The following is a 23616-nucleotide window of genomic DNA, read 5'->3' on the forward strand; positions in this document are numbered from 1 at the left end:
CATTTTAAAAACAGATCACCTTGAGGTCTTGAAGACAGCTGATGCAGAGGTTACCTGGCTTTGAGGCACCTCTTTTGAAAAGTCAGAGCCCCTTGTTTCCTGCAGGAATTCCACAGGTCTCTCTTCGTTGCCATTCCTCCAAGATTATCAGAGACAAATCAATATGGGGATGGCTGAAAATCCGCACTGGAAGACACTCAGCACCTTGTAAAGTGGGCTTCCTGCTGATAGACACTGCTTGGACTTATGGTTATAATAATAATAATAACAATATAGGTATATTTACCCAGGGAAGCCACTTCAGTTATGAAAACTGTTCTCCCAGCGGGCCCTGCTTTTATTATTACCCCGACTTTAGCTGGGCTGTCTAGGTGCTCAAAACATTCAAAGAATTTCTTCCTACTGGGTACCCATTCACCTCACCTGGGTGGAGTGCAGCAGTGTGGATAAATTCCTTTCTGAAGGAAATTATGCCATGTGTTTCAAAGTTAGAAGACTAATCCACCGGGCCACAACACTCCGTAGGTTATGTTCATTGTGTTCATATCAGTTTTACATCAAATTGGCAATTTTCATTCTACAGGTGACAACCCTGAGGTGAAATTGGACGGGGATGATAAGACGAGCGTCAGGTTCACTGGATTAGCACCAGGCAGGGAATACCATGTAGAGGTCTTCACTCTTCATGAGGATAAAGAGAGCGAGAAGGTCACCGTCGTTGGAAGAACAGGTGAGAAGAAAGGAATTGATGGGGATTGCTGGCTTAAGATAGAAGGCTAGATGTATATGGACAGTTGTAAAGATGTTTGCAACATTTATGAAGATGGAGTGTGTTAGAAGGCTTTCATTAAAAGGAAACATGCATGAAGTTTATCGAAGAGAATTAATGTAAAGGAAAAGAGATTGAAAGATAGAGAGAGAGGTCAAGAGATCATAGAAAAAAAAAAGATACAGAGAGAGAGACAGACAAAGAGAGACAAGCATTCAGACAGATGTAGACATTTGTTCAAATTTTTTAGTGCACCATACATGTATGCGCTGTAATATTTTTTCTTTGCTTTTATACTTATCCATAGAGTTTACTTTCAACCTATATATTGGTGGAAATCATAGTACAAAATATTAATGTTTTTGTCTTTGTTGTATACGGATACCTCTTCCTAAAATTTACATTATGCTTGGTCCATATATAAACCCCTTTATGGTTGTGCTTCCTTCCTGTTTTCATATTCAATGCATTTCCTTGCGATGTTTGTTACCTATACGTTCAATTCCGGTAAGTAGAAAGTGGCAAGGTCCACAAGGTTCGCAAAGCGTCCGTGTCCACCACTTCATCGTCGGCGACCGTTTCGTGGAAGAAACCAGAAGGGGATGTCGGTGGCTATCGCGTCACATGCGTACCCAAAGAAACTGAGAAAGATGGAAAGAAAGAAGAGGTTAAGATTGATGATGCTGGTGTGACCGAAACCACGTTTATCGGGCTAAGTCCAAACACAGAATATGTTTGCAAGATTTATACAATATCCGCGCAAGGGACGGAAAGCAGTAGCGTGAAAGTGGAAGGGAAGACAGGTGAGATATTCATTTTTGTTTTACTGATACTTTTTAATTACTTGGATTATATTTGATAACTTTGAAGTTTGCTGTGCTTTTTTTAACACGTAAGATTTATAAAGATCTAACACACTTGTAGCTTAGGAAGATGTGTGTGAGATAGTGAGTTTCAATTGAAACATTCATCAGTGCACTAGACTAATATTAATTTGAATTTCATTTAATTCAAAGCTTTACAAGATTATTATGTTCAAGCTAATTGAAATTTGATACATGAAATCTCAAAGAGCATAGGACTATGTTAATGAGCTGTTGAGTCTTGTCTTAACCATTTGATGATGGTACACATCTTTGATATGTTCCAGAGTATCATGAAAATAGGAAAATTCATTGTCTAGTACATGTATATGTATGCAATAAGATTGAACGATTATACATGTAGGTCAAGTTTTAATAGCACCGTTTTAGTTTCACTTTGCTCCTAATTGAATTATTTTTCACACTAATACAGTTCTTATAACAAAATTTGTTTTGATATAGATTTCATCTGATGCAATCATTAGTAAAAGAGGATTTTTTAATACGTGTTTTTTATTTTTTAAAGCATGCTGTGTTTTGACTTTGCTAATCTAATAAAAATATCCACACAACCTTCCTGAACCTGTTAAATGACTGAATTACAATATATTATCTCATTCTCACATTACTAATTTGGGTTAAGGAGCACTTTGAGAAAATATACAGTAGTTCAAATATATTTTAACTTAAATTCATGTATTTACATGCAAAAAATGGATTTATGTAGGTTTTTTCTTAAGAGTAGTATTATGGTACTGTATTTAACCTTAATTTGCTTAATGAAATCATGTAGACCATATACATGTACACGTATGCAATGCATCTGGCGATTAACAAATTCAGCGATACCATTAATCTGTTTCGGTTAAACTAATTTAATTTCATACATGTATTGCTCTTATTTCAGATGATGAACAAGAGGAGGGGGAAGTCCCCATCGTCAGTGACATCACAGCTACGCCCACCACCAACTCAATCACTGTCTCATGGAAGGCTCCTGAGGGAGACATCACAGGATACAAAGTTTCTTGTGCCCTGAAGAGTAAACCTGAAGATGTTGTTTCTGAGGTAATTCTCGCTTGTATTTTTTTCAATATGGTTTATTGATCATTAATCAGTGAGTGTACATAAAAATTGATATTTATAAACATTTTTGTACGTATTTTGACAAACAGTTGACCGTTTTTTTTTTCCTCGAAGATATAAAAAAGAACAGTATATTGCTCTCATTGACATTTATGTATTTTAACCATATTTTGACAGCAATCCTTGGTCTTTGTGAGGAGTTTACAATGCCAAAGGAATCGCTATCAAAGGAGTTTACCAGTGAATATATTTACAAAGGTTAAAATAATAGATGTACAGTATGCTACAGGGCACCGAATTATATGAGAGTCCATTTAAAAAAAAAAGTATGCTAATTATGTTTTAGTGGACACATTAATTCTATACTGTGAGTTTATTACCTTACTGGATTAAATCTAGCTCCCTGTGATAAAAGCTTGCATTCATTATTTGACCTTTCTCCGTATTTCATACTAAATAAAGCATGATTAAAAGGAAAATGAAACCTTTGGAACAAGTGGGCCTGTGTGGAAAGAGAAAAATCAAAGCATAAGATCTAAGAAAGTTTGAGAAAAATCAGACAGATGATGAAAAAGTCATGAGCATGAGAATATTGCGATCAATGCGACAAAGATGTGTGATGTCACATGTAAACAACTTTCCCTGTGATGGACTAAGAAATACCCCCCCACGTCTCTTTTTGCTCTTATGTGCATGGTGATACAAAGTCTTTATCCATGATGTATTCTTCAAAAATCAGTATTACATGCCCTCCTATAGAAAGAATTCATGATATACTGATAGAAGTAATGAAAAAGTGAAATATATACAAAAGTAAAGGGAAAGTTGCTCACATGTGACAACGCAAATCTTTGTCGCATTGCCAATTAGAGGATCTACATTGCAATAATGATCTAACAACCTATTATTTAGTCAATTTTTCTCAAACTTTTGTTGATCTGTTTCTTTGATTTTTCTGTTTTTACACAAGTTATATGTATCCTGTTTCAAAGATTTCATTTTCCTTTAAGGGCAATTACATAAAATAATCAACCTTTTTTTGTACATCCGACCCCCATTTTTCTCAAGTCTTACTTCACTTCATAAACTGACCAAGTCATGATATTTCGAGAACATTACAGACTGTCAAAAGAACAAGAAATCAGAGACGGAAAATCTCATGAAGGTCCCACATATAGGGGGGTTGGACGTACATATTTATGGAATTGCCCTTAATTAAATCTGCATAAACCATGGATTCTACCGTGGGTTTTCAAAACCACCTACGTGAATTTGGGCCTATTTGTTCTACAGGTTTCCACTGATGATAGTTCTACAACCACTGCAGTGCTTGAGGGTCTGGATGAAGGCAAGGTGTATGTTATCAATATAGTTTCATTGAAGGACGAGGAGATCAGTAAACCTGCTACAATCACTGCTGAAACAAGTAAGAATAAACTCGACTCTTTGCCCGCTTTGTTCGACCAGAGTCACTCACACAGCAGACTGCCAAGTTCGACTCAAGTCACATTTCATTCACAATACCCACAGAGTGCATTAAGCATTAAGTTCAAACACATGTTACAATACTGCTCTTTTCTTATACTGAATCTACTTAAAGCTGTTACAACAGATTTCCTTTTAATTCTCCTCGAAACCCATATTACATCAATATTTTATATTCAGGAGTGAATTATTTTTCAAACATATTTACTTTTTCAAAGCTTTCCAAAACTAAGATCACTTCTTCATTATGATTATACCATATTTGCTTTTGTAATTTCTTGATTATTTTGAAACATTGCTTTTTTGTTGATTTTATGTGTATTTTATGTCTTTTTTCGTAAAACATTTGTCAATTCAGCTTAGCAAGCTGCATTCATATGTTTGAATAAATATTGAATCTTGAATTTTGATGTGTGCATCACATTGCTCTGTGTTCACACAAAATTTGTCCTTACTATAAACCAATCAAAGCTATTGTGAGCTGAATTAGCATTGTCCATGCAAAGCCCCTCTCAATGTTGCACCTTGAAATTAATATGGCATAGGAGGGATTCTGTCTGTGGCAGGCAAAGAGTTAAAAGTTTGGTCAAGAATAGAGGGTAACCTCATTGAGATTAACATGTGTTGATGAGCGAAGCTTTGTTTTTTGTATACGCTCGGTATACCCCCTTCCTGTTTGTTCAACAGGAAACACTATTCACTTGAATTGGAATAGACTTGTATAAACTTGATTGGCTGCAAATTTGACATTTCTATACATGTAAATCATATACGCATTTAATAGCTATCAAATGTGTAATTTCTATTGTAAGAAAAAGACTAGAAATCAAACACAAATTAGCAATAGATTTCAGGACTTATGATTGAGTGTGGTACCCATAAAAATTGACGTTCATTTTAAATTAGTATTTTCTTGGCATCACCTGTGCCTGGGAGGAAAAAAGAAACTGAATCACTGTGACCTGTGGCTCTCCCCTCTTGATATTAAACTTAAGAGATGGGGGTTTGCAGGTGGACCCTAAAACAAGGTTTTCCCCCTTATTCTTTGCATTATTCTTGTTACACATAGACATGTCTAGATTTGTTTTCTCGCTCTCTAAAGTTGTTTGAAAAATTAATCTCTCTCATTTCTGATACAGAAAAGCTGAAGATCCACAAAGTTCAACATGCAGAGATTTCCCAGACCGGTACCACTTCTCTCTCTATCTCTTGGGAGAAACCCAAGGGGGATGTGACTGGATATTTGGTTACCTGTCAAACCACAGCTGCAGCTGCTGCTGCTACCCCAAGAGATAAGAACTCCAAGGACAAAAAGAAGAAGGAGAAGAAGAAGAAAGACGAGGAGGAAAAGAAAGAGGATGGGGAAGAAGAGAAGGTGAAGGAGGAGGAGGAGGCAACGGAGGAAGAAGAGAAGGAGAGAGAGATACAGATTGAAAATCCCGAGGAGACGCGAGCATTGTTTGAAGATCTGAAGTCTGATGAAGAGTATGTCATCAAGATCTATACACTAGTAGGGGAGAAGAAGAGCGACCGTGTGAAGATCATTGCAAAGACTGGTAAGTCACGGTAAAATACCATCTTAAGATAAATCTAAGTTGTGGGGGAAAGATGGAAATTCATCAATGTGAAAATCAAAATCATTATTTAGAATTTTGCGATGAATATTAAGAAACGTTCACTGCAAATAAAAGTTATTTACATGTAGTAATAATGAAATAGGTACTCTGAGAAACTTAGAAGTGCTTCCTGTTGATACATGTATTTCTCCCAATACTGCAGAACCTGAAGTGGATTACTCTGAAGATATCGCCCAACTCCTGGAGGCCAGTGAGCTCCTGGATGCCTCCCCTAGACCGGAAGATGCTCCTCCGCCTGAAGAGGGTGTGGTTCCGCCAGTCAGGGACCTCAAGGCCACACCCTCCTTGGACTACATCACGGTAACATGGAAGAAGCCTAGTGAGGATGGCGTTACTGGGTATCACCTGACTTGTGCGTTGAAGAGTGATCCAGAAAAGGTCATCAAGGAGGTTAGTTTGTTTCATTTATTGGTGGTAGCAATGGTGATGATGATATTGGTAGTGGTGATAGTGGTGGTGGAGGTGGTAGTGGCGGTGATAGTGTTGGAGGTATTGGTAGTTGTGGTGATGATGATGATGACGATGGTAGTGGTGGTGGTGGTTATGATGATGATGGGGATGATGATGATAGTGCTAGTGGTGGTGGTGATGATGATGATGACGATGGTAATGATGTTGTTGCTGCTGCTGATGATGATGGTGAAGATGAAGATGATGATGATGAGGAGGAGGAGGATGATGATGATGATGAGGAAGATGAAGATGATGATGATGATTATTATTGTGATGATGATGAGGATGGTGATTATAGTGATGATGATTCTGCTGCTGACGATGATGAGGATGAGTAATGTGATAATAATGGCAATGCTGTTGAAAATTTAGATATCAATAATTATGAATGATTATGATGGTGATGATGTTTTTCACCTAATATTCTTCCATTATCCATTTTTCAGATAACACTTGATAAGCCCGAGACTGAGAATGCCTCTATTGATGATCTGGAAGAAAGTACAGTCTACGTCATCAGTGTCGTCACAGTAACGGATGATGCCAAGAGTGAGCCTGTCTCAGTAGAAACAGAAACAAGTGAGTTTTTTGTACCATGTCAATTACTTAAGAATCTAAGAAGTAGGGAAAGAAAATTAAGCATCTTGCTCAGACCTTTGAAAACAGATAAAAGATAATTTTTATCCCCAGAAGTGTTCCTCTTCTGTGTTTTTGTTTTTTAAAGAAAAGCTGTACATTTATTCTCAGAGTTGTTTAATTGTACTGAAAGAAGTTTTAAGAAAAGGATGTGGCAGAGTAATCCAAGAGCTACCCAGTTGTCAATAAGGTTGCTCAGTTGGCCCACAAATTAGACAGTTGGGATTTTCAGGGAATTTTTCTATCATGCTTACTTTTATTAGTATCTTCCCTAGAATTCAATTCATGAAGCATATTCAGCAACATAATTTCATATTTTTGTCCATCCACCCCCGGCTCATGGTGTAGAAACCTTGAAGATTCATCGGGTTCAAAATGCTGTGATATCAGAGACTGGCACCACATCTCTGACTCTCGCTTGGGAGAAACCAAAAGGACCTGTTACTGGATATTTGGTCACCTGTCAAACTTCAGCTGCTGCAGCAACTCCTCGAGATAAAAAGGCTTCCAAGGACAAGAAGAAGAAGGATGGGGATGATGGGAAGGAGGAAAAGGAAGATAAAAAGGAGGAGATCTTGGGACAAGAGCAAGAAAGGAAGATAGAGGATCCCGAAGAGTTGAAAGCAGTTTTTGAAGGTTTGAAAGCTGATGAGGATTACGTGGTCAAGATATATACCTTGGTTGGAGAGAAGAAGAGCGATAGGGTGAAGGTCACAGGAAAGACGGGTCAGTCAAATCTCTGTAGTATTATTATCAGGATATGTAATTGTAAATGTGGCAATAGCCTTGATTTCACACATTGCATCTAAACTTGTGTAAATCTTGTAGATTTTTAGATGTGTAGTATACATGTATGTTTATATATTGAATTTCCTTCTGTTAGTGATTGATGCTTTAATACATACATTGTATACTGTATTATGTAGATGAAGATGTCCAAGTTTTCTATTTGATAATTTTTTTAACATTCACAGACAAGATGCCTATAGAAAATACTGACTCCATCACCGCAGCAACAGACAAGACGCCTGTAGGAAATACTGACCCCATCACCATAGCAACGGAATGGGTTGAATCAACATCACTTAAAGCTACATGGACGAAGCCAGCGAGGGCAGCAGTCACTGGCTACAAGGTGACATGTCAACTGAAAGATGGCGGTGACCCAACATCACTGAAAGAGGTCAAGATCGATGACCCTGATGTGACCTCTCTGACCTTTGATGACCTCCAAGAGAAGGTCATATATCTGGTGGAAGCTGCTGTCTTGGATGGGGAGGAGGAAATTGACAAAGCCTCAACTGAGGCTGCACCAAGTGAGTCCATTAGAAGTTAGATGATGTGTCGAGCCTTTGATAAATACTGTTTGACTGTTGTTAAATCATGCAGTTAAAAAAAAATTGTTTTATCAGTGAGTATTCCCCATGCTGTCATAAAGGAAATAAACAAGAAACCCCAGCTATGTGTACATGTGGTAGACTTGAATGATATAATAACAACTGCTTACATCAAAAACCAATGTCTTCCTTGATAAGATCTGTGAGTGTAAGTGGCCCATTTTGTTATGTACATGTATATGATCAATGGTTAATATATAGGAGGATATTTATTGAGATATACATGTACATGTACTTGCATTCTTTTTTTCCTCCTGTTTCAGAAAAAGCCACAAAATTGCCACCTGTTTCGAACGCCAAACTCGAGGCAGGCCCGGGGACTCTCAACGTGACCTGGAAGCCACCTGATGGAGAGGTCAAAGGTTATCTTGTTACCTGCTCACCGGAGAAGGAAGATAAGAAGAAGAAGAAAGGAAAGGGGGATGAAAAGAAGGACTCTGGAAAGGAGGACAAGAAGAAGGACAAGAAGGAGAGATTGGAGGAGGATAAGAAAAATGATGAGGCTGAAGATGGGAAGACAGTAGAGGTGAAGAAGGAGGATGAGGAAGAGAGTAACAAGGAGAAGGAAAATGATGGAGAGAAGGAAGAAAAGGAAGGAAAAGCAGGTGTAGAGGAAGAAAACGAAAAAGATAAAACAACTCTTGATGAGGATGGTGGTAAGGAAGAAGAAAAGAAGAAAAAGAAGAAAGACAAAACAACTCTTGGTGATAAAGAAGATGGAAAGGAAAGAAAGAAGAAGGAAAAGACTTCTGTTGATGGAAATAAAAAGAAGGAGAAAACATCAGTCCATGGTGGAGGAAAAAAGAACACCGAAGAGGAGAAGAAAGAAATTAGACTTGATGATCCAGCTGTTACGGAGGCTGTGTTCAACGGTTTGGACCCTGAAACTGTGTATGTGATTAAAATCTACAGCCTGGATGGAGAGACTAAGAGTGATTCAGTCAAGCTGACTGGTAAACCTGGTATGTATTTGAACATGAGCAAATGTATGATGTGGGGACTGTTTTATGAAACGTTTGGATTTATATATGATTTTATGAATATCTGAATCATGTAGAGCATATATTTCACCGATTGGAGAACCATAGCCTTTGTTTATTTATTTTTATTTTTAACGAAGTGTCCCTATATTTCACATTATTTGATTGAAATTCATGCCTCAAAATACATACTGATGTCTACAAATGCATTTTTATGTTCGAAATATTAATATTAAAATCAGCTTTTGAGTTAATCTAATATGGTGGAGAGAAACATTTGATTCATCATATTCAGTCATTTTTAAAGTGTCCATAACTTTATGAACAGTTTTACGAAACAGCCTTCGAAACAATACCCACAAGTAATGTAGATCGTAACATTTCATTTGATGAGAAAATGCAAATGTACGTGTATGAAATATTACCTCACAATTTAAAAGAACTTCCTGAAAATTTCCAAAAGTGTGTGACTTTTTTGGAAAGTGAAATGTGCTGACTTGTCTAGATTTGTGTTTCTAGAATATGACTGCATTCATTTCATCTTTTTCTCTCTCCTTTTGTCTTAGCACCTGTGGCCTCCACTGAAGTAGCCAAGTTATTGCCAGTCAAACATGCTGTGATCGAGACAGCAACATCGACATCCATCTTGTTGTCATGGAAACAACCAGAATGTGACTTGACTGGATACCTGGTGACCTGTACATTGGATGACAAGAAGGATGGAGAGAAGAGTAAAGAGAAGAAGGACAAGAAGGAGAAATCAAAGGATAAGGATAAAAAGAAGAGGAGTGAAAGTGAAGCGAAAGAAGACGAATCTGAAAAGGAGGGAGATGATAAAGAAGAGATAAGTGGAAAGAAGGACAAGAAGAAGAAAAAGAAAGAAAAGACGACTGTTGGCGAGGAGGGTGAAGAAAAGGAGGATAAACAGAAGGAAGCTACCCTAATTGAGGTTAAAGAAGAAGACAGTACAAAGGATGGAAAGAAAGAAGGACCGGCAGAAGATGAAGCGAAAGAGGAGGATAAGGAGAATGATATTGATGAAGGGAAGAAAGAAAAGAAAAAGAAGAAAAAGGAGAAGACTACTTTTGATGACGATGGTGATCAAGATGAGGAGAAGAAAAAGGAAAAGACTGGAGATGATGAAGAAGAAGGAGAAAAGAGTGAAGAAAGGAAGAAGAAGGAAAAGACAACTGTTGGTGAAGATAAGAAGAAGGACAAGAAGAAAAAAGAAAAGACATCCATAAAAGATGACGAAGATGACGATAAACAGGAAAAGAAGAAGAAAAAGGAAAAGACATCTGTAAAAGATAATGAAGATGACGAAAAGAAGGAAAAGAAGAAGAAAAAGGAAAAGACTTCTCTCGCCAAAGACAAGAAGAATAAAGATGAAGATAAAGATGAGAAGAGCTCCAAGAAGGATAAGAAGAACAAACCAAAAGATGAAAAAGAAATAGAAGATATCCAGATTGATGACCCGAAGGTCACGGAAACTACGTTCAACAACTTGCAGCCAAACAAGACCTACATTCTTAAAATCTTTACTGTCAATGGAGACAAGAAAAGTGAAAGAGTTAAAATTACTGGAAAAACAGGTTAGCATTTCCTTTAATTGGTTTAAATTTATCCATAAACATTTATTTTTTAAGAAGGTGTGCAACACACATTACAGTTTTGATTAATCAGGGCTTAAGTGAACATTGTCATTTTTGTTTGGTTAGCTAATTTTCATTTTAGAAAACACATGTAGGTTAGCTACTTGAACAGCTGTATAATGATAATGGTATTCAGATATTATTCATTTCAACAGGAAAATACAATTCAAAATTAGGGAATTGTGATATTTACATTGACCTGAAAAGTTTATAGTACAATTTTTGCACTTACGATTAACAAATTTCATTACTCAAGTAAGTTTAGTTTTACCTGTTATGAAACTACATATACATGTGAGAAGAATATTTGATCAACTGTAGTATGCTACATGTATCTTTGCATATTTCTAATTTATCCCTGATTTCTTTTTTTAAATTGCAGCCAAAGAGGAGAAGAAAGGTATAGAAACAGCTTGAAAAATGGCACATTAACAATCAACGATAACATGGAGATGCACATTTTACACTACTAGGAAATTGTTAGTGCACAACTACTAACGTTAAATGACTGGCCAATCAGCAATCTGTGATTGTTAAAACTTGTAGTTTAGTAGTTCACCTTGAACCTTTTTATCAGTGCCAATTGTGTTGTGATCGTTGATGATGATGATGATGATAATTACAATGTTGTAATGGCCAAATGTGTAGTAATGGCTTAGGTGATGGGGTGATGGTGCTGCTGCTGATGATAATAATTATGGTGATGGTGGTGGTGATGATGATGATTGTGGTGGTGGTAGTGGTAATGATGATGATGATCATAATAATTATGGTGATGGTGGTGGTGATGAAGATGAAGATGATGATGATGATGATAATTGTGATGGTGGTGGTAATGATGATGATGATTATGGTGGTGGTAGTGGTAATGATGATGATGATCATAATAATTATGATGATGGGGTGGTGATGAATATGAAGATGATGATGATGATAATTGTGATGGTGGTGGTAATGATGATGATGATTATGGTGGTGGTAGTGATAATGATGATGATGATGATCATAATAATTATGGTGATGGTGGTGGTGATGAAGATGATGATGATGATGATGATGATTGTGATGGTGGTGGTAATGATGATGATGATTATGGTGGTGGTAGTGGTAATGATGATGATGATCATAATAATTATGATGATGGGGTGGTGATGAATATGAAGATGATGATGATGATAATTGTGATGGTGGTGGTAATGATGATGATGATTATGGTGGTGGTAGTGATAATGATGATGATGATGATCATAATAATTATGGTGATGGTGGTGGTGATGAAGATGATGATGATGATGATGATGATGATTGTGATGGTGGTAGTAATGATGATGATGATTATGGTGGTGGTAGTGATAATGATGATGATGATCATGATAATAATGGTGATGGTGGTGGTGATGATGATGATCATTATGGGGATGATAGTGATCATGATGATGATCATGATCATATGCATTCACAGGAGATCCATATTAACATTTTGCACAAGTGAAGTGATTGGCGCACTATTACTAATGATGATGCAGTGAGTATACATAATGACCACGAGGGTGTTTTAAAACTTTAGAGAACAATGGATAGTTAGTTGAAAAAAAAGTCAAATAAAGAGAGAGAAGAGTGGAGGGATTGGGAAAGAAAAATAGGCAGAGGAAAGTGTATACATGAACATTCATTAATGTACAGAAGATAAAGGACGATTGCAAGGGTGTGCTACTGTTTAGCTGTGAAATTTGGCATTAAAGTTAGCAATTAATTTCATGTGTTTAAATAAAGATGTACATGTATTGCCGGTACAAAAAAACTTGTTTTCCTTTTGATGATGTTGTATTTCTGGGCAAGTCCAAGAAAAGGTCACCCTAGAAGGCAAAATTTCATCTTTAATTTAAGAAGTTATCTTTGGTTGGGTAAGAAAGCCCAAATGTTGAATTTTAAAATTTCATTAAGAAAAATTTGATAATATGCATATTTATGCTAATTTGGGGCACCTAATTTGCATAATTGGTAAAATGGGTGTTACGTATGGGACAATTATAAAAACTTATAGAAAATAAAATCAAAACTTGTGAGATTTAGTCATAGGTGGGACATGGACCCCCTAACATCTTATTACTTTTTGGGGAAAAGAAGTGATGTCATCTAATTAATTATGCAAATTAGGTCTTGTCCAAGGACGGAATGTCCCATACGTAACATTTTGAGGATGTTTTTTTAAGTTATTTCTCATAATACAATACTTGTATTGTTGCATCTCTGGGAAGTTCTAATTTATAAAGTATGAAAATGTTATACCCAAAAAAGTTTCAAAAATATAGTTTACTTTTTAATTAAAAGTTAATTAAAAAATTGTTACGTATGGGACAACATGTTACGTATGGGACATTTACACACAATGTCAATGGGGAGATTTGTGTACAAAGTGAATGGAGAAAAACAAATTTCAAGAGTGCTCTAAAAAATGATTATTTACCTTTTCTTTAGTTTTTAAAGACTGATTTGTTATGAATACTGATTAATGAAAACAATTGAAGCGAAAAAATTGTGAAAATGGAAAAATATGAATAAAATAAAAAACAATAGAAATACATAAGAAATCCATGAAACCATGAAAAACAAGGAAAAAAAATGTGGAAATGGCTAATTTCCTTTTCAGTCATATCAAATATGTCTCAATAGAACATTTTAAAAGACAGAAACTCTTTTGTTATTTCCATATTTTAAATTATTTCAATTATTTTAATTATGGGGGAAATTGTGTACATTCTCTATGGAGACAAAATGTCCCATACGTAACTGTCCCATACGTAACATGTCATTAATTTGTTTAATTACAGTCTGTAATTAGAGGGATTTGGCTTATGACATGAAACTTGCCTTAGATATACTAGAGTATTGTGACTTCTATCACACTGAGTTACAAGTTGTCAAATGAAATACTTTCAGAGAATTCTCAACTTGTAAAAATTGTTTTAAAAATTGTCTTTTTTCTGCGTCCCATACGTAACGGTCCATCTTTTCTCTCTAAAAGGTCAAGGTCGAGGTCATATGCCACCATTTTTTCCATGATTATTCTTCTCCTAGATGTCTACCATCATGAGGGTATTCAATCTAATCAAAGTCAATTAACATTATTTTTCAGGTCATTGAAGCCTCTGAAATGTCCCATACGTAACGCGCGCGAATTCTTGGACTTGCCCTTGTACATATAATCATATAGATGCATTGTGGAGCATTATGATGATGACAACCTATTAAGTTTTATGTCACATGATCTCATGATATGTGCAATTTCATGATATTTCAAAGGTTTGTGTTCTTGCTCTCAATTAGGATTTTTTCTGAGGATGGGTACGGGGTGGGGGTCTGGGTCATTGAATACCTTTCAAGGTAACTTTGACCATTATTATGACATGAATTATAGTATACACCTGTATGTATATACATGTAATGTATTATTTTAATGAATATTATACCTGTGACTTTTCCAAGCTCCCACAAAGCAAATGGATGAGGATGAAGCAGCGAGAACGATCCAGAAGAACTTTAAAAAGTTTAAATCAAAGAAGACGAAGAAATCACCAGGTTGGAAAAACAAAGTGCACTGACTAATCCCGATTTCACCAAGTTCCAGTCTTGATGTACACTGGAACTTTCAGATTAAACTACAGTTCATGCACGAATAACCTAACTTTCTCTAGTCAAAGCAGTTCCGTTTTTGTAGACACACATTTTACTAAAGCTGTAGTCAGACATAGTGAATCAATTGTCCCCACTTCTGCTATTGATTGCACACATTGATATCCAGATACTCCATTGATTTTCCCCCTTAAAGTTGAAAGGGTTAACACTATTTTGTATTATGAAGTCCTGAGTCATATTAGGGAGTTTTCCCAACCACTCCTCGGACGCTTTCTGGAACATATGGAATCTATTGTCAGAAGCTCTTTATGACAAAGCAGGCTTTGTTGAAAATCAGTGAATCAAAACAGCCATGTCATCCAGGGGAGCGTTGCATGCAAGGACTTGTCGGACGTTTTATCCGACAAGTCCTGTTTTATCCGACAGATACCATAGAAACAGTGACTCTCAGCCAATCAAAATTAAGGAAAGATGTCAGATCTGACAACTTGTGGGACGAAAATGTTGATGAAACGCTCCCCAGGACTCTGAACAAAGATCATATTTGCTATTTTTCATCCACTCCAAATTTTGGGAGGATCTGCCATTCCGGTTCTCCAAGTTTTAAAGAAAGACCTCTTAGATGTCCATTGTGATTTGATGGCATTTTCAATAGATTTACTATGTTATAGAGTCCATCCCTGTTGCTATTGCGAAAACTCGCTATAAACTCGCTAAAAACGCAGTCAGGAGTTTAGCTGGACAAATTATCATGTGGCCAATTTTATCAGTAAGTTGTAACAAGTAAAATCTCTTGCCACTACAACAGGTTTGATGACACCTCACATAGATGTACATGTATTACAAATCAGTGGGAGACTTCTCACAGATTTTTTTCTCACCGTATCCGACAGAGACACATTTGCAGTATCCGTAGGGAATACAGTTCTGCATATTAGAGTAGAGTCACTTTTATTTTTCTGGCTACATCGTCCTGATGTAGTCCTCAAATCCCTGCTCGCTATGGTTACCTACGGATAATATACATGTACCATGGTGATATTCAGTAACAACTTTTTGCACCAAGCGAGATGTTCTTTTAAATCAAATATGAACATTTAATCATTACTTTTCTAGTAGTTCTCTTCTTCTTTCCTCTAATAATTTCCCTTTGTATTTTTTCTAACAAAATCTACATTTGAAGTTGATTCTGATTCTTTTGATTCTCCTATCTTATTGAACAATGATATTCTTATACTAATTGACTGGCACAAAATGTTCAATACATCCTACACCTTCATAAAATTGAAGAATGCAAAAAAAAATGCTGTCTAAAATTGTTTTCCTGCAGAGAGCCTTTCCCCATGTTTCTTCTTTCATTTTCTATGATATTTTCATAAAACTACATATACTATAATAATCTTGTATCAGTGTTATTAAAAATTTTGTTATAGTTTTGAGTACGATATTTTATTACCTTTATACATGTAACTATTCTTCTTACCAGGTGCAAATATGGTGATGAGCATATATTTTTATGTATGCTAGATATTATCGTAACAAGTATGTACATTAATTGCCTCTTGCATTATATTAAAATCGCTTTGTATTAAAAGCATTGTCTGTCATCTCATAGTGGCTTGTAGCCTTTGTCACATGCAGGGTTCTTTTGCCTGTATCCCTGATTATTTATACTTTCGTTGTCTTAAGCAAAAAAAATGATAGTATACAAAAAAAATGATACTTCAGTAAACAACTTATGATTAGCATATTTATAAAAAAATACTACGATTGTTATACTGTTGTTTATATTGTAATCAGGGGACTATTTCATGAAAGGAGTTGTCAGACGTTTTATCCGACAAGTCCTGATTTATGCGACAGTTACCATAGTAACAGCACATCTCAGACAATAAGAATGAAGGAATTTTGTCAGATCTGACAACTTGTCGGATGAAAATATTGATGAAATATTCTCTAAGTCTACATCGAGTGATACAAGAATGTGCAAAAAGGTGCAGTCAAACCTGTTTTAATGACCGTCTGTATAGAAGGTCCATTCATCTTCAATGTAAAGATTTCATGGCTTTCCTATAATATTTTCCCAGTTTGAATATTTATACTGACTTATTCTTGTAAAAATTTTCAAGAACATCTACTCATAAGGGCCAATGTTTTTTGTCTCCTTTGAATTGCCGTCATAACAGTATACACTGTTTTAATACTGCATGTATATATTTGAATTCCTATACTTTTATTCCTGGTTTTTTTTTTTGATAATACAGAATCGGAGAGCAATCAGGTCAAAGATCCCAAGGCGGAATCGACCCTTGACACCATCAACCTGACCTGGGTCAAACCTGATGGAGAGGTCACAGGTTACAGGGTCGCTTGCCAGCCCACGGGAGGGGAAAGTTCGGAGGTCAAGCTAGACGGAGGGGAGGAGACATCCCACGAGTTGACCGGCCTAGTGGCAGGGAGGGAGCACGAGATGGAGATATACACCGTGAACGGGGAGAAGGAGTCAGAGAAAGTCACCATCAAGAAGTTCACAGGTTAGTGTGCCTCTCTTCACTTAGGGGTTTAAAGGGTCCTTGGTATGACAGAACATAATGCCCAGCATTGCAAGCTCCTCTACAAGCCAGTTCACGGTTTTTAGCCCAAGATCAACTATTTTTCAAACGACCTTAGTTAGCAATTTTTCATTTGGATGAGCATTAACATTTCCAAATGAAGATGTTGTGTAAGCTTTACTGGCAGAGCATTCAAAGAAAGAAAGGTATTGTATAGACCTGGTGACTAGAATGGTGTACATGTGTGTATATCAGGGGGTTACGTTTACAAATCTGTTTGTTTTATTTCTGCTTTTGGCATATTTGAATATTTTGGGGGCATTGTCAAATACCAGCGATTATGAAGGCTCATTACTCTTCAGCTTGGATATGATAAAAGGAATATTTTAATAATAATAATATTTATTCTAAAAGGAATACGGGAATAATCATCAAATCATAAATGCCAATGTCAGTGAATTCGAAAGCCTCCTTGGTTTATCTCAAATGACCTTTGACTGCTCGTGCGCAGTTTACCGTACCGTGAACAGGCTTATTAGTCACTGGCATCAAAACTTCCCCATGGACTGGACTGGTGCTAGCAGAAATGCATTGTCATTTTGAGACGGTTTGCAATGCTGTGATTGCCAGATGTGACAATAATTTAATCGACTAGTAAAGGATATACAGTGTATGTTGCATCAGACTTTTCATATAGTCAAAGGACAAGTCCACCCCATCAAAAAGCAAACTTTAAACTGTCATAACTTTTTTATTTTACATCCGATTTTGAAGAAACGTTCAGTGTTTTGCGACATAAATTTTCTCAATTTATCCAAATCAACAGTTTTCTGGGGTGGACTTGACCTTTAACCAACAACTGCATCAATGGTTTTAGTTAAAACCAGAGATCAGAATAAGGGCCTATAAAGTTTAACCTTTTGTAACATTCTATTCATAGTATTCTCCCCTCCATCTTCATCCACAGTGCCTCATCCTGCGGTGGAGCCAAAGATTGAAGAAACTAGCTCTAACAAACTCAGAGTTTGCTGGTCCCCACCCTCAGAAGGTGAACAGACTGGTTACAGGGTGGAGTGGAAGCCTCAGAAGGGGAGCAGCGAAGAGAAGAAGGATGAAGAGAAAGAAGAAGGTATGCAATTGAAATTAATTTGTGAATGAACCTGTAGATACATGAATAAAAACAAATAGCAATATTTTGTAATACTTCAACCTACCACACTGGGTCCCGTTGCAAAATGTTACTGGTAACTTTGCCATCGAATGGTCTACCATGTTAGCATGACCCAGCAGCCAATCAGAATCCAGGATTCCGTCCAAGTTACCATTGGATGGCAATGTTACCATAATAAAAAGTTTTGTGCAACAGGGCCCAGAACCTCTGGAACTTCTGCACCTTAGTACAGTATTCTGCACATACATGTACATGTACCTTTATTTTGTAAAAGTTCTCAGTCTTCAATCAGCATCTGCTGTAACTATGTACATATACATGTATGATTGTTAAGGACATTGATTTTCCGTTGCTGGTATAAATCAAAACAGAAAATTTGTTTTGGTTCTTCAATTTTCAGGTTAAAAGTCGTTGAATTTACATGTACCTTAATTGCAAAACGCAGTCCATGTTTTCGCTGTGTACAGTTTCTTTGACAAAAGCAAAACAAAATTTCTATTTTAGATCAAGTTAGAAAAGGAAATAGAGATTTTCAGAAACAGTATATTGCAAATATATTAAATGATCATAAAGAAAGGTATTGAGAACATTTACCCCTTATTATTTGATTGCAGAGCTCTGTAATAAAGCTGTAAGTTACATGTACCTCAAAGAACCTCTTTAATGTTGCCCAGACAGGCAATTACTCTTTTGTTGCAACATAATTCAGGCAAAGTAGCACATTATTTTTGTTATGTTTATCTTCAATTTTCTGCTGATTATCACTCAAATGATTTTGTATTTAAGTATTTGCCTTTGCGTACTTCTGTTACACTTGCTTTCATCACTGCTTACATGTATTTCTGTATAAAACCACACACGCACTCAGAAGAGATCGATATAGATTTGGATGATCCTGAAACTGAAAAGGCTGCTCTGAAAATACAGAAGCAGTTTAAGAAGTTTAAGTTGAAAAAGGGACCAGCGAAAACAGGTACAGGTGGTATGATTGAGTTAGACCAGAATGACACAAAGCATAGCAATTGATTTTAAGGCATATTTTTACAATTAATTGCATTAATTTGTATGTGTGATCAGTTTATACAAAGTAATTGTGTGATCGATTGCTAAGCTTTGTGTCACAGGTATAGAACAGAGAATGAGAATTCCATTAATTTATTTTAAGCAATCCTCGTGTTAGAATAATGTGATTTTATGCTTGATACAGTACATGTACCTTTAACTTTATTTGCTTGTAAAATTGTAACAAATTTTCATCTTATTATAATCCATTTTGTGTGTGATGTACAGATCAGCATTTCTATAGTCCCACACATATAAATGTAGGTTCTTTTGATACCATATTCTCAGTGTATCACCTTCCCCTCCCCCTCCCCCTCCCCCCCCCCCCCCCGAGATAAACACAGTGCTTGATACTAGCCCTATATTTGTGCATAACAACATTTAATTATAACAAACTTTCATCTTATAATCCATTTTTATGTGTGATGTACAGGGCCCTGTTGCATAAAGGTTACTTTTATCGTATCCTTGACATCCAATGGTAACTACCATGGTAACGCTGATCAACAGCCAATCAAAATCAAGGATTTCATGAAAGATATCATTGGATGGCAAAGTTACCATAATGGTAACTATTATGCAACAAGGCCCTTACGTCTGTTATCATTGTTCTCATTCTGTTATTAAGTACAGTCATCCTTTGCAGTGAGTTACCATCATATGTATTTAGTTGGTTTTATTTTCCTTTTCTTTTAACCTTTATTTCAAATCTTTATAACACACATTGTGTTTAAACTATCAGTGCAGTCACTCTCAACCCAACATCCCCTTTTGTATTTAGACTTTCCTGGCAAGATGCACATGTATCAGCCTTTGGGAGAAGAATTACATTAACTTTGTAACATACATGTATGCTGTATATTAATATTTCCTGTTGACCCAGTTTTAACATTATGTAGTTACCCTTCCAGCTTAACATTATCAATGATCATGTACTAGTGCTTCATGTTTTGATAAATAGAACACCCCCTCGATGCTCTATGATTTTACCCATTTTATTTTATAATGTATGCATGACTATCTTTCATCAGTTCATGCATGCATTTAGTATAAAAATTATTTAATTTGCATGAATGAATATCTACAATATATTCGTAAAAATACTTTCCTACCAATGGCCTTTGATAGAGAACAAGAAGTACCATCCTGTTGCCTATTTTCAAATCAGTGTTAACCATAGGAACCATATATTATTATCCTGGGGCCCGTCTTACAAAGAGTTACGATTGATTCAATCGATCATAACTCTATGGAAATCCATCAGTGTCATAATTTTTTTCAACAGGAAATTTGCAAAATGTCCTTTAAAACAAAGAGAAGCACAGTGAATTTTCAAGACAACGATGAATGCATGAATATACATCATACGTAGCTAGAAAATATTTTGAAGAAACATGCATGATGAGTGTTGACATTGCTGGCCATCCATAGTTGCGATCGATCGGATCAATTGCAACTCTTTTTAAGACGGGGCCCTGGTCCTACTATGCTTTTATTAGGACTTTGCAATGATTTTACCATTGATTTAGCCTAGTATATCATGCCTAGCTGATGAAACAGTAATACAAGTGTTTTCTGATAAAAATGTATTCCTGCATGACTTCATACAGTATCCAGCAGAATTGTATACATGTACATGCCCCCCCCCCCCTTTGGATAAGATGATTAGTAAGCATTTCTTAGAATGCGACTCCCTTAAAAGAATGAGTCAATTCATGGTCATAGTAAATGAGGCATCCTTTTATTTCTTTTCAATTCTTTGATATTTTTTTAGTTCAAAAGTATCATTTGGGTGAAGAGCTGCACAGAAAAAATTATGCCTTTTATGAGGGATCCAGTCACCTCTGTTGGGTACTGCATTTATGTGTACATCATCAATCAAAATTGTGTGTGGAATTTTCCATTTTGTTATACAAGATCGGACAGAACTTTTTTACAGTCTTTTCATCAGCAGATCCCAAGAACAAAAAGGACGAGGAAAAGAAGGAGGATGAGAAAAAGAAGGAAGATGAAGGATGGAAGGAGGTTGGAGCTGATGTGACAAGCCTTGAAGTGACTGGTCTAAAGACTAGCCATCCCTATGACATCACCGTATTTGCCTTAGCCGGACCAGAACGCAGCGAGCCTGCTAAAGTAGAAGCAACAACAAGTAAGTCTTAGCACGGCAGTGACGTCCATTATACACTGTATGATCTCAAATTTGTTACGCATTTGATCAATTTTTTGGTGTGAATGGCAAATTTCTGGTTGATTTCCTGAGGATTTTGTTGTTGCTGGGTTGTAGTTTCTGAACCTTCCAAATCAAGGGCCTGTTTCATCAAACTTGTTATAATGACAACTTTGCAATAATAGTTAAAAGCCACTGGAATAATTAAATTTGATTGGTTGATGGTGAACCTGTTATAAAAAAATCATGAATTTTTTATTATAACACGTCTTTATGAAACGGGGCCCATTTTTAGTGCAATAGATATCAAGGAGCCATTTCATAGCACTATTAAATGTATATCCTTGTTTAAATGACTAACATGGAGCACAGGTCTAAGAACGTGTTCCAGTTGTGCATACATGTACATGTAAATTCCTGCCTATAGTTATGCATAACTTTATTATCAGCTTTATAATTCAAGTCTTTTCATGTGAGAATCTTTATTATTCTGTTTCAATTACCTAATTTTCTTTAAAAAAATACTACCTATGTTATATTTTTAATAAAATGTATCCCTTATCTACAATGTTCTCTTTGTTTTGTAATACGAATACACAGTACTTGTACATTGTGACCTGTTATACATGTACTTGCTTTAGAAACTGTCACTCAAAATTTGCCTTTTAACGTAACCTTTCCAAGCTCCCTCAAAGCAAATGGACGAAGATGAAGCAGCAAGAACGATCCAGAAGAACTTTAAAAAGTTTAAATCAAAGAAGAAGAAGAAAACACCAGGTTGGAAAAAACACCAAATCTACTAACAATAACAATATTCATAATGTTTAGTGAATTAGTTTTAACATGTGACACACAGGCTTGCCATTCAGTGCTGATAATAACAACCAGCTAGCTGTTTGAACTGATTTATTTAGTCACATTAATTGTGAAATACAAGTTTAATTTCAACTATTCACTTCAAATATCAATGTACTAATTCCAGAGTAACCTTTACATGGTACATGATTCAAGCACAACTGTTTACAATGTTCTTGAAATCAGCTTTGTTGGTGATTTAACCTTGTATGTCAAAAAGAGTTGGTTGTCAATTGCTCTCTATTTTGGCATGGCACCCCAAAAGTGGTTCATGCTCTTTTTTCCTTGCAGATTGAAACATGATTGGTCACATACCGAAATAGTAAAAAAAAAGTCATTTGGTATATCATATTACTCAAGGTTGTATCACCAGCAATGTGATGCAATACATGTAGCGACGATCAATAGATGCACAGGTTTTGATTGAGGTGTTACATTCATTCTTAACAAGTGCAATGCATGGTTTTGTTAGCACCTAGCCAAGTTACAGGTCCAGAGATCGTGCCTACCCATGATGCCATCTCGCTGACATGGCAGCACCCTGATGGGCCCAGGACGGGCTACAGGGTCACACTGATCAAGGTGGTCGATGATGTCGAAGATGATGCCAAAGATGATGTCGATAATGAGGAGGGCGATGACCATGCCGATCCTCCTGCTGATAAGGAGGGTGATGACCCAACCCCTGCTGAGAAGGACAATGATAATCATTCTAAGGTGGTCGATGATGTCAGTGATGAGAAGGAGGTCGATGGCTATTCTCATCCGCCACCGCCCTCTGCCTCCAAAGAAGTGGACAACCCTCCAGCTGTGAAAGACACTGATGAACCATCTCCCAAAGAGGAGGATCCTATCACTACTCCAGCTGAGGAGATCAACGATGTCAACGATGATAAGGTGAACAGTGACAATGAGAAGGACATTGATGATGATGCTCATCCTCCTGATGAAGAGGCTGTGACTGAGCCAAAAGTCAGAGAGTTGGAGACAGAGGTGACTGGTGTTACTTTCTCTGGGTTGGAGTCAGGGGTGGAGTACATTGCCACTATCGTGACCCTGGATGGAGAGAGGGAGAGTGAAGGGGTTACCATTCAAGGAAAAACAACAGTCTTGGATTGTAAGTTGACATGTATTGTTCATTGTAGCATGTTAGCCCATAGACTGCCATATTAATTCTCATGAGCTTTATGAAGGAACCAATCTGTTTGGTATTTG

At 36.5% G+C, this 23616-nt stretch overlaps 1 protein-coding gene across 11 annotated transcripts in view; it reads left to right on the top strand.

Annotated features, from left to right (window-relative positions):
- Positions 1-23616, top strand: part of LOC121430484 — a 152613-nt gene that overhangs the window by 99873 nt on the left and 29124 nt on the right. For 5 of the 11 annotated variants that reach the window (XM_041627754.1, XM_041627753.1, XM_041627755.1 and 2 more), the window contains 18 exons: positions 584-730; positions 1285-1572; positions 2540-2700; positions 4012-4144; positions 5343-5759; positions 5983-6230; positions 6740-6872; positions 7278-7655; positions 7904-8245; positions 8590-9288; positions 9873-10898; positions 11341-11358; positions 14445-14537; positions 16859-17128; positions 18114-18275; positions 19186-19290; positions 21331-21528; positions 22874-23518. In XM_041627754.1, the coding sequence (XP_041483688.1) occupies positions 584-730; positions 1285-1572; positions 2540-2700; positions 4012-4144; positions 5343-5759; positions 5983-6230; positions 6740-6872; positions 7278-7655; positions 7904-8245; positions 8590-9288; positions 9873-10898; positions 11341-11358; positions 14445-14537; positions 16859-17128; positions 18114-18275; positions 19186-19290; positions 21331-21528; positions 22874-23518 (5463 nt within the window). Of the gene's footprint in view, positions 1-583; positions 731-1284; positions 1573-2539; positions 2701-4011; positions 4145-5342; positions 5760-5982; positions 6231-6739; positions 6873-7277; positions 7656-7903; positions 8246-8589; positions 9289-9872; positions 10899-11340; positions 11359-14444; positions 14538-16858; positions 17129-18113; positions 18276-19185; positions 19291-21330; positions 21529-22230; positions 22324-22873; positions 23519-23616 lie in introns of all 11 variants that reach the window. The other 6 variants (XM_041627758.1, XM_041627757.1, XM_041627763.1 and 3 more) reach the window with 6 other exon arrangements.

This window comes from Lytechinus variegatus, chromosome 17 (assembly GCF_018143015.1).
Source record: "Lytechinus variegatus isolate NC3 chromosome 17, Lvar_3.0, whole genome shotgun sequence".
In the NCBI taxonomy this organism is placed as follows: Eukaryota; Metazoa; Echinodermata; class Echinoidea; order Temnopleuroida; family Toxopneustidae; genus Lytechinus; species Lytechinus variegatus.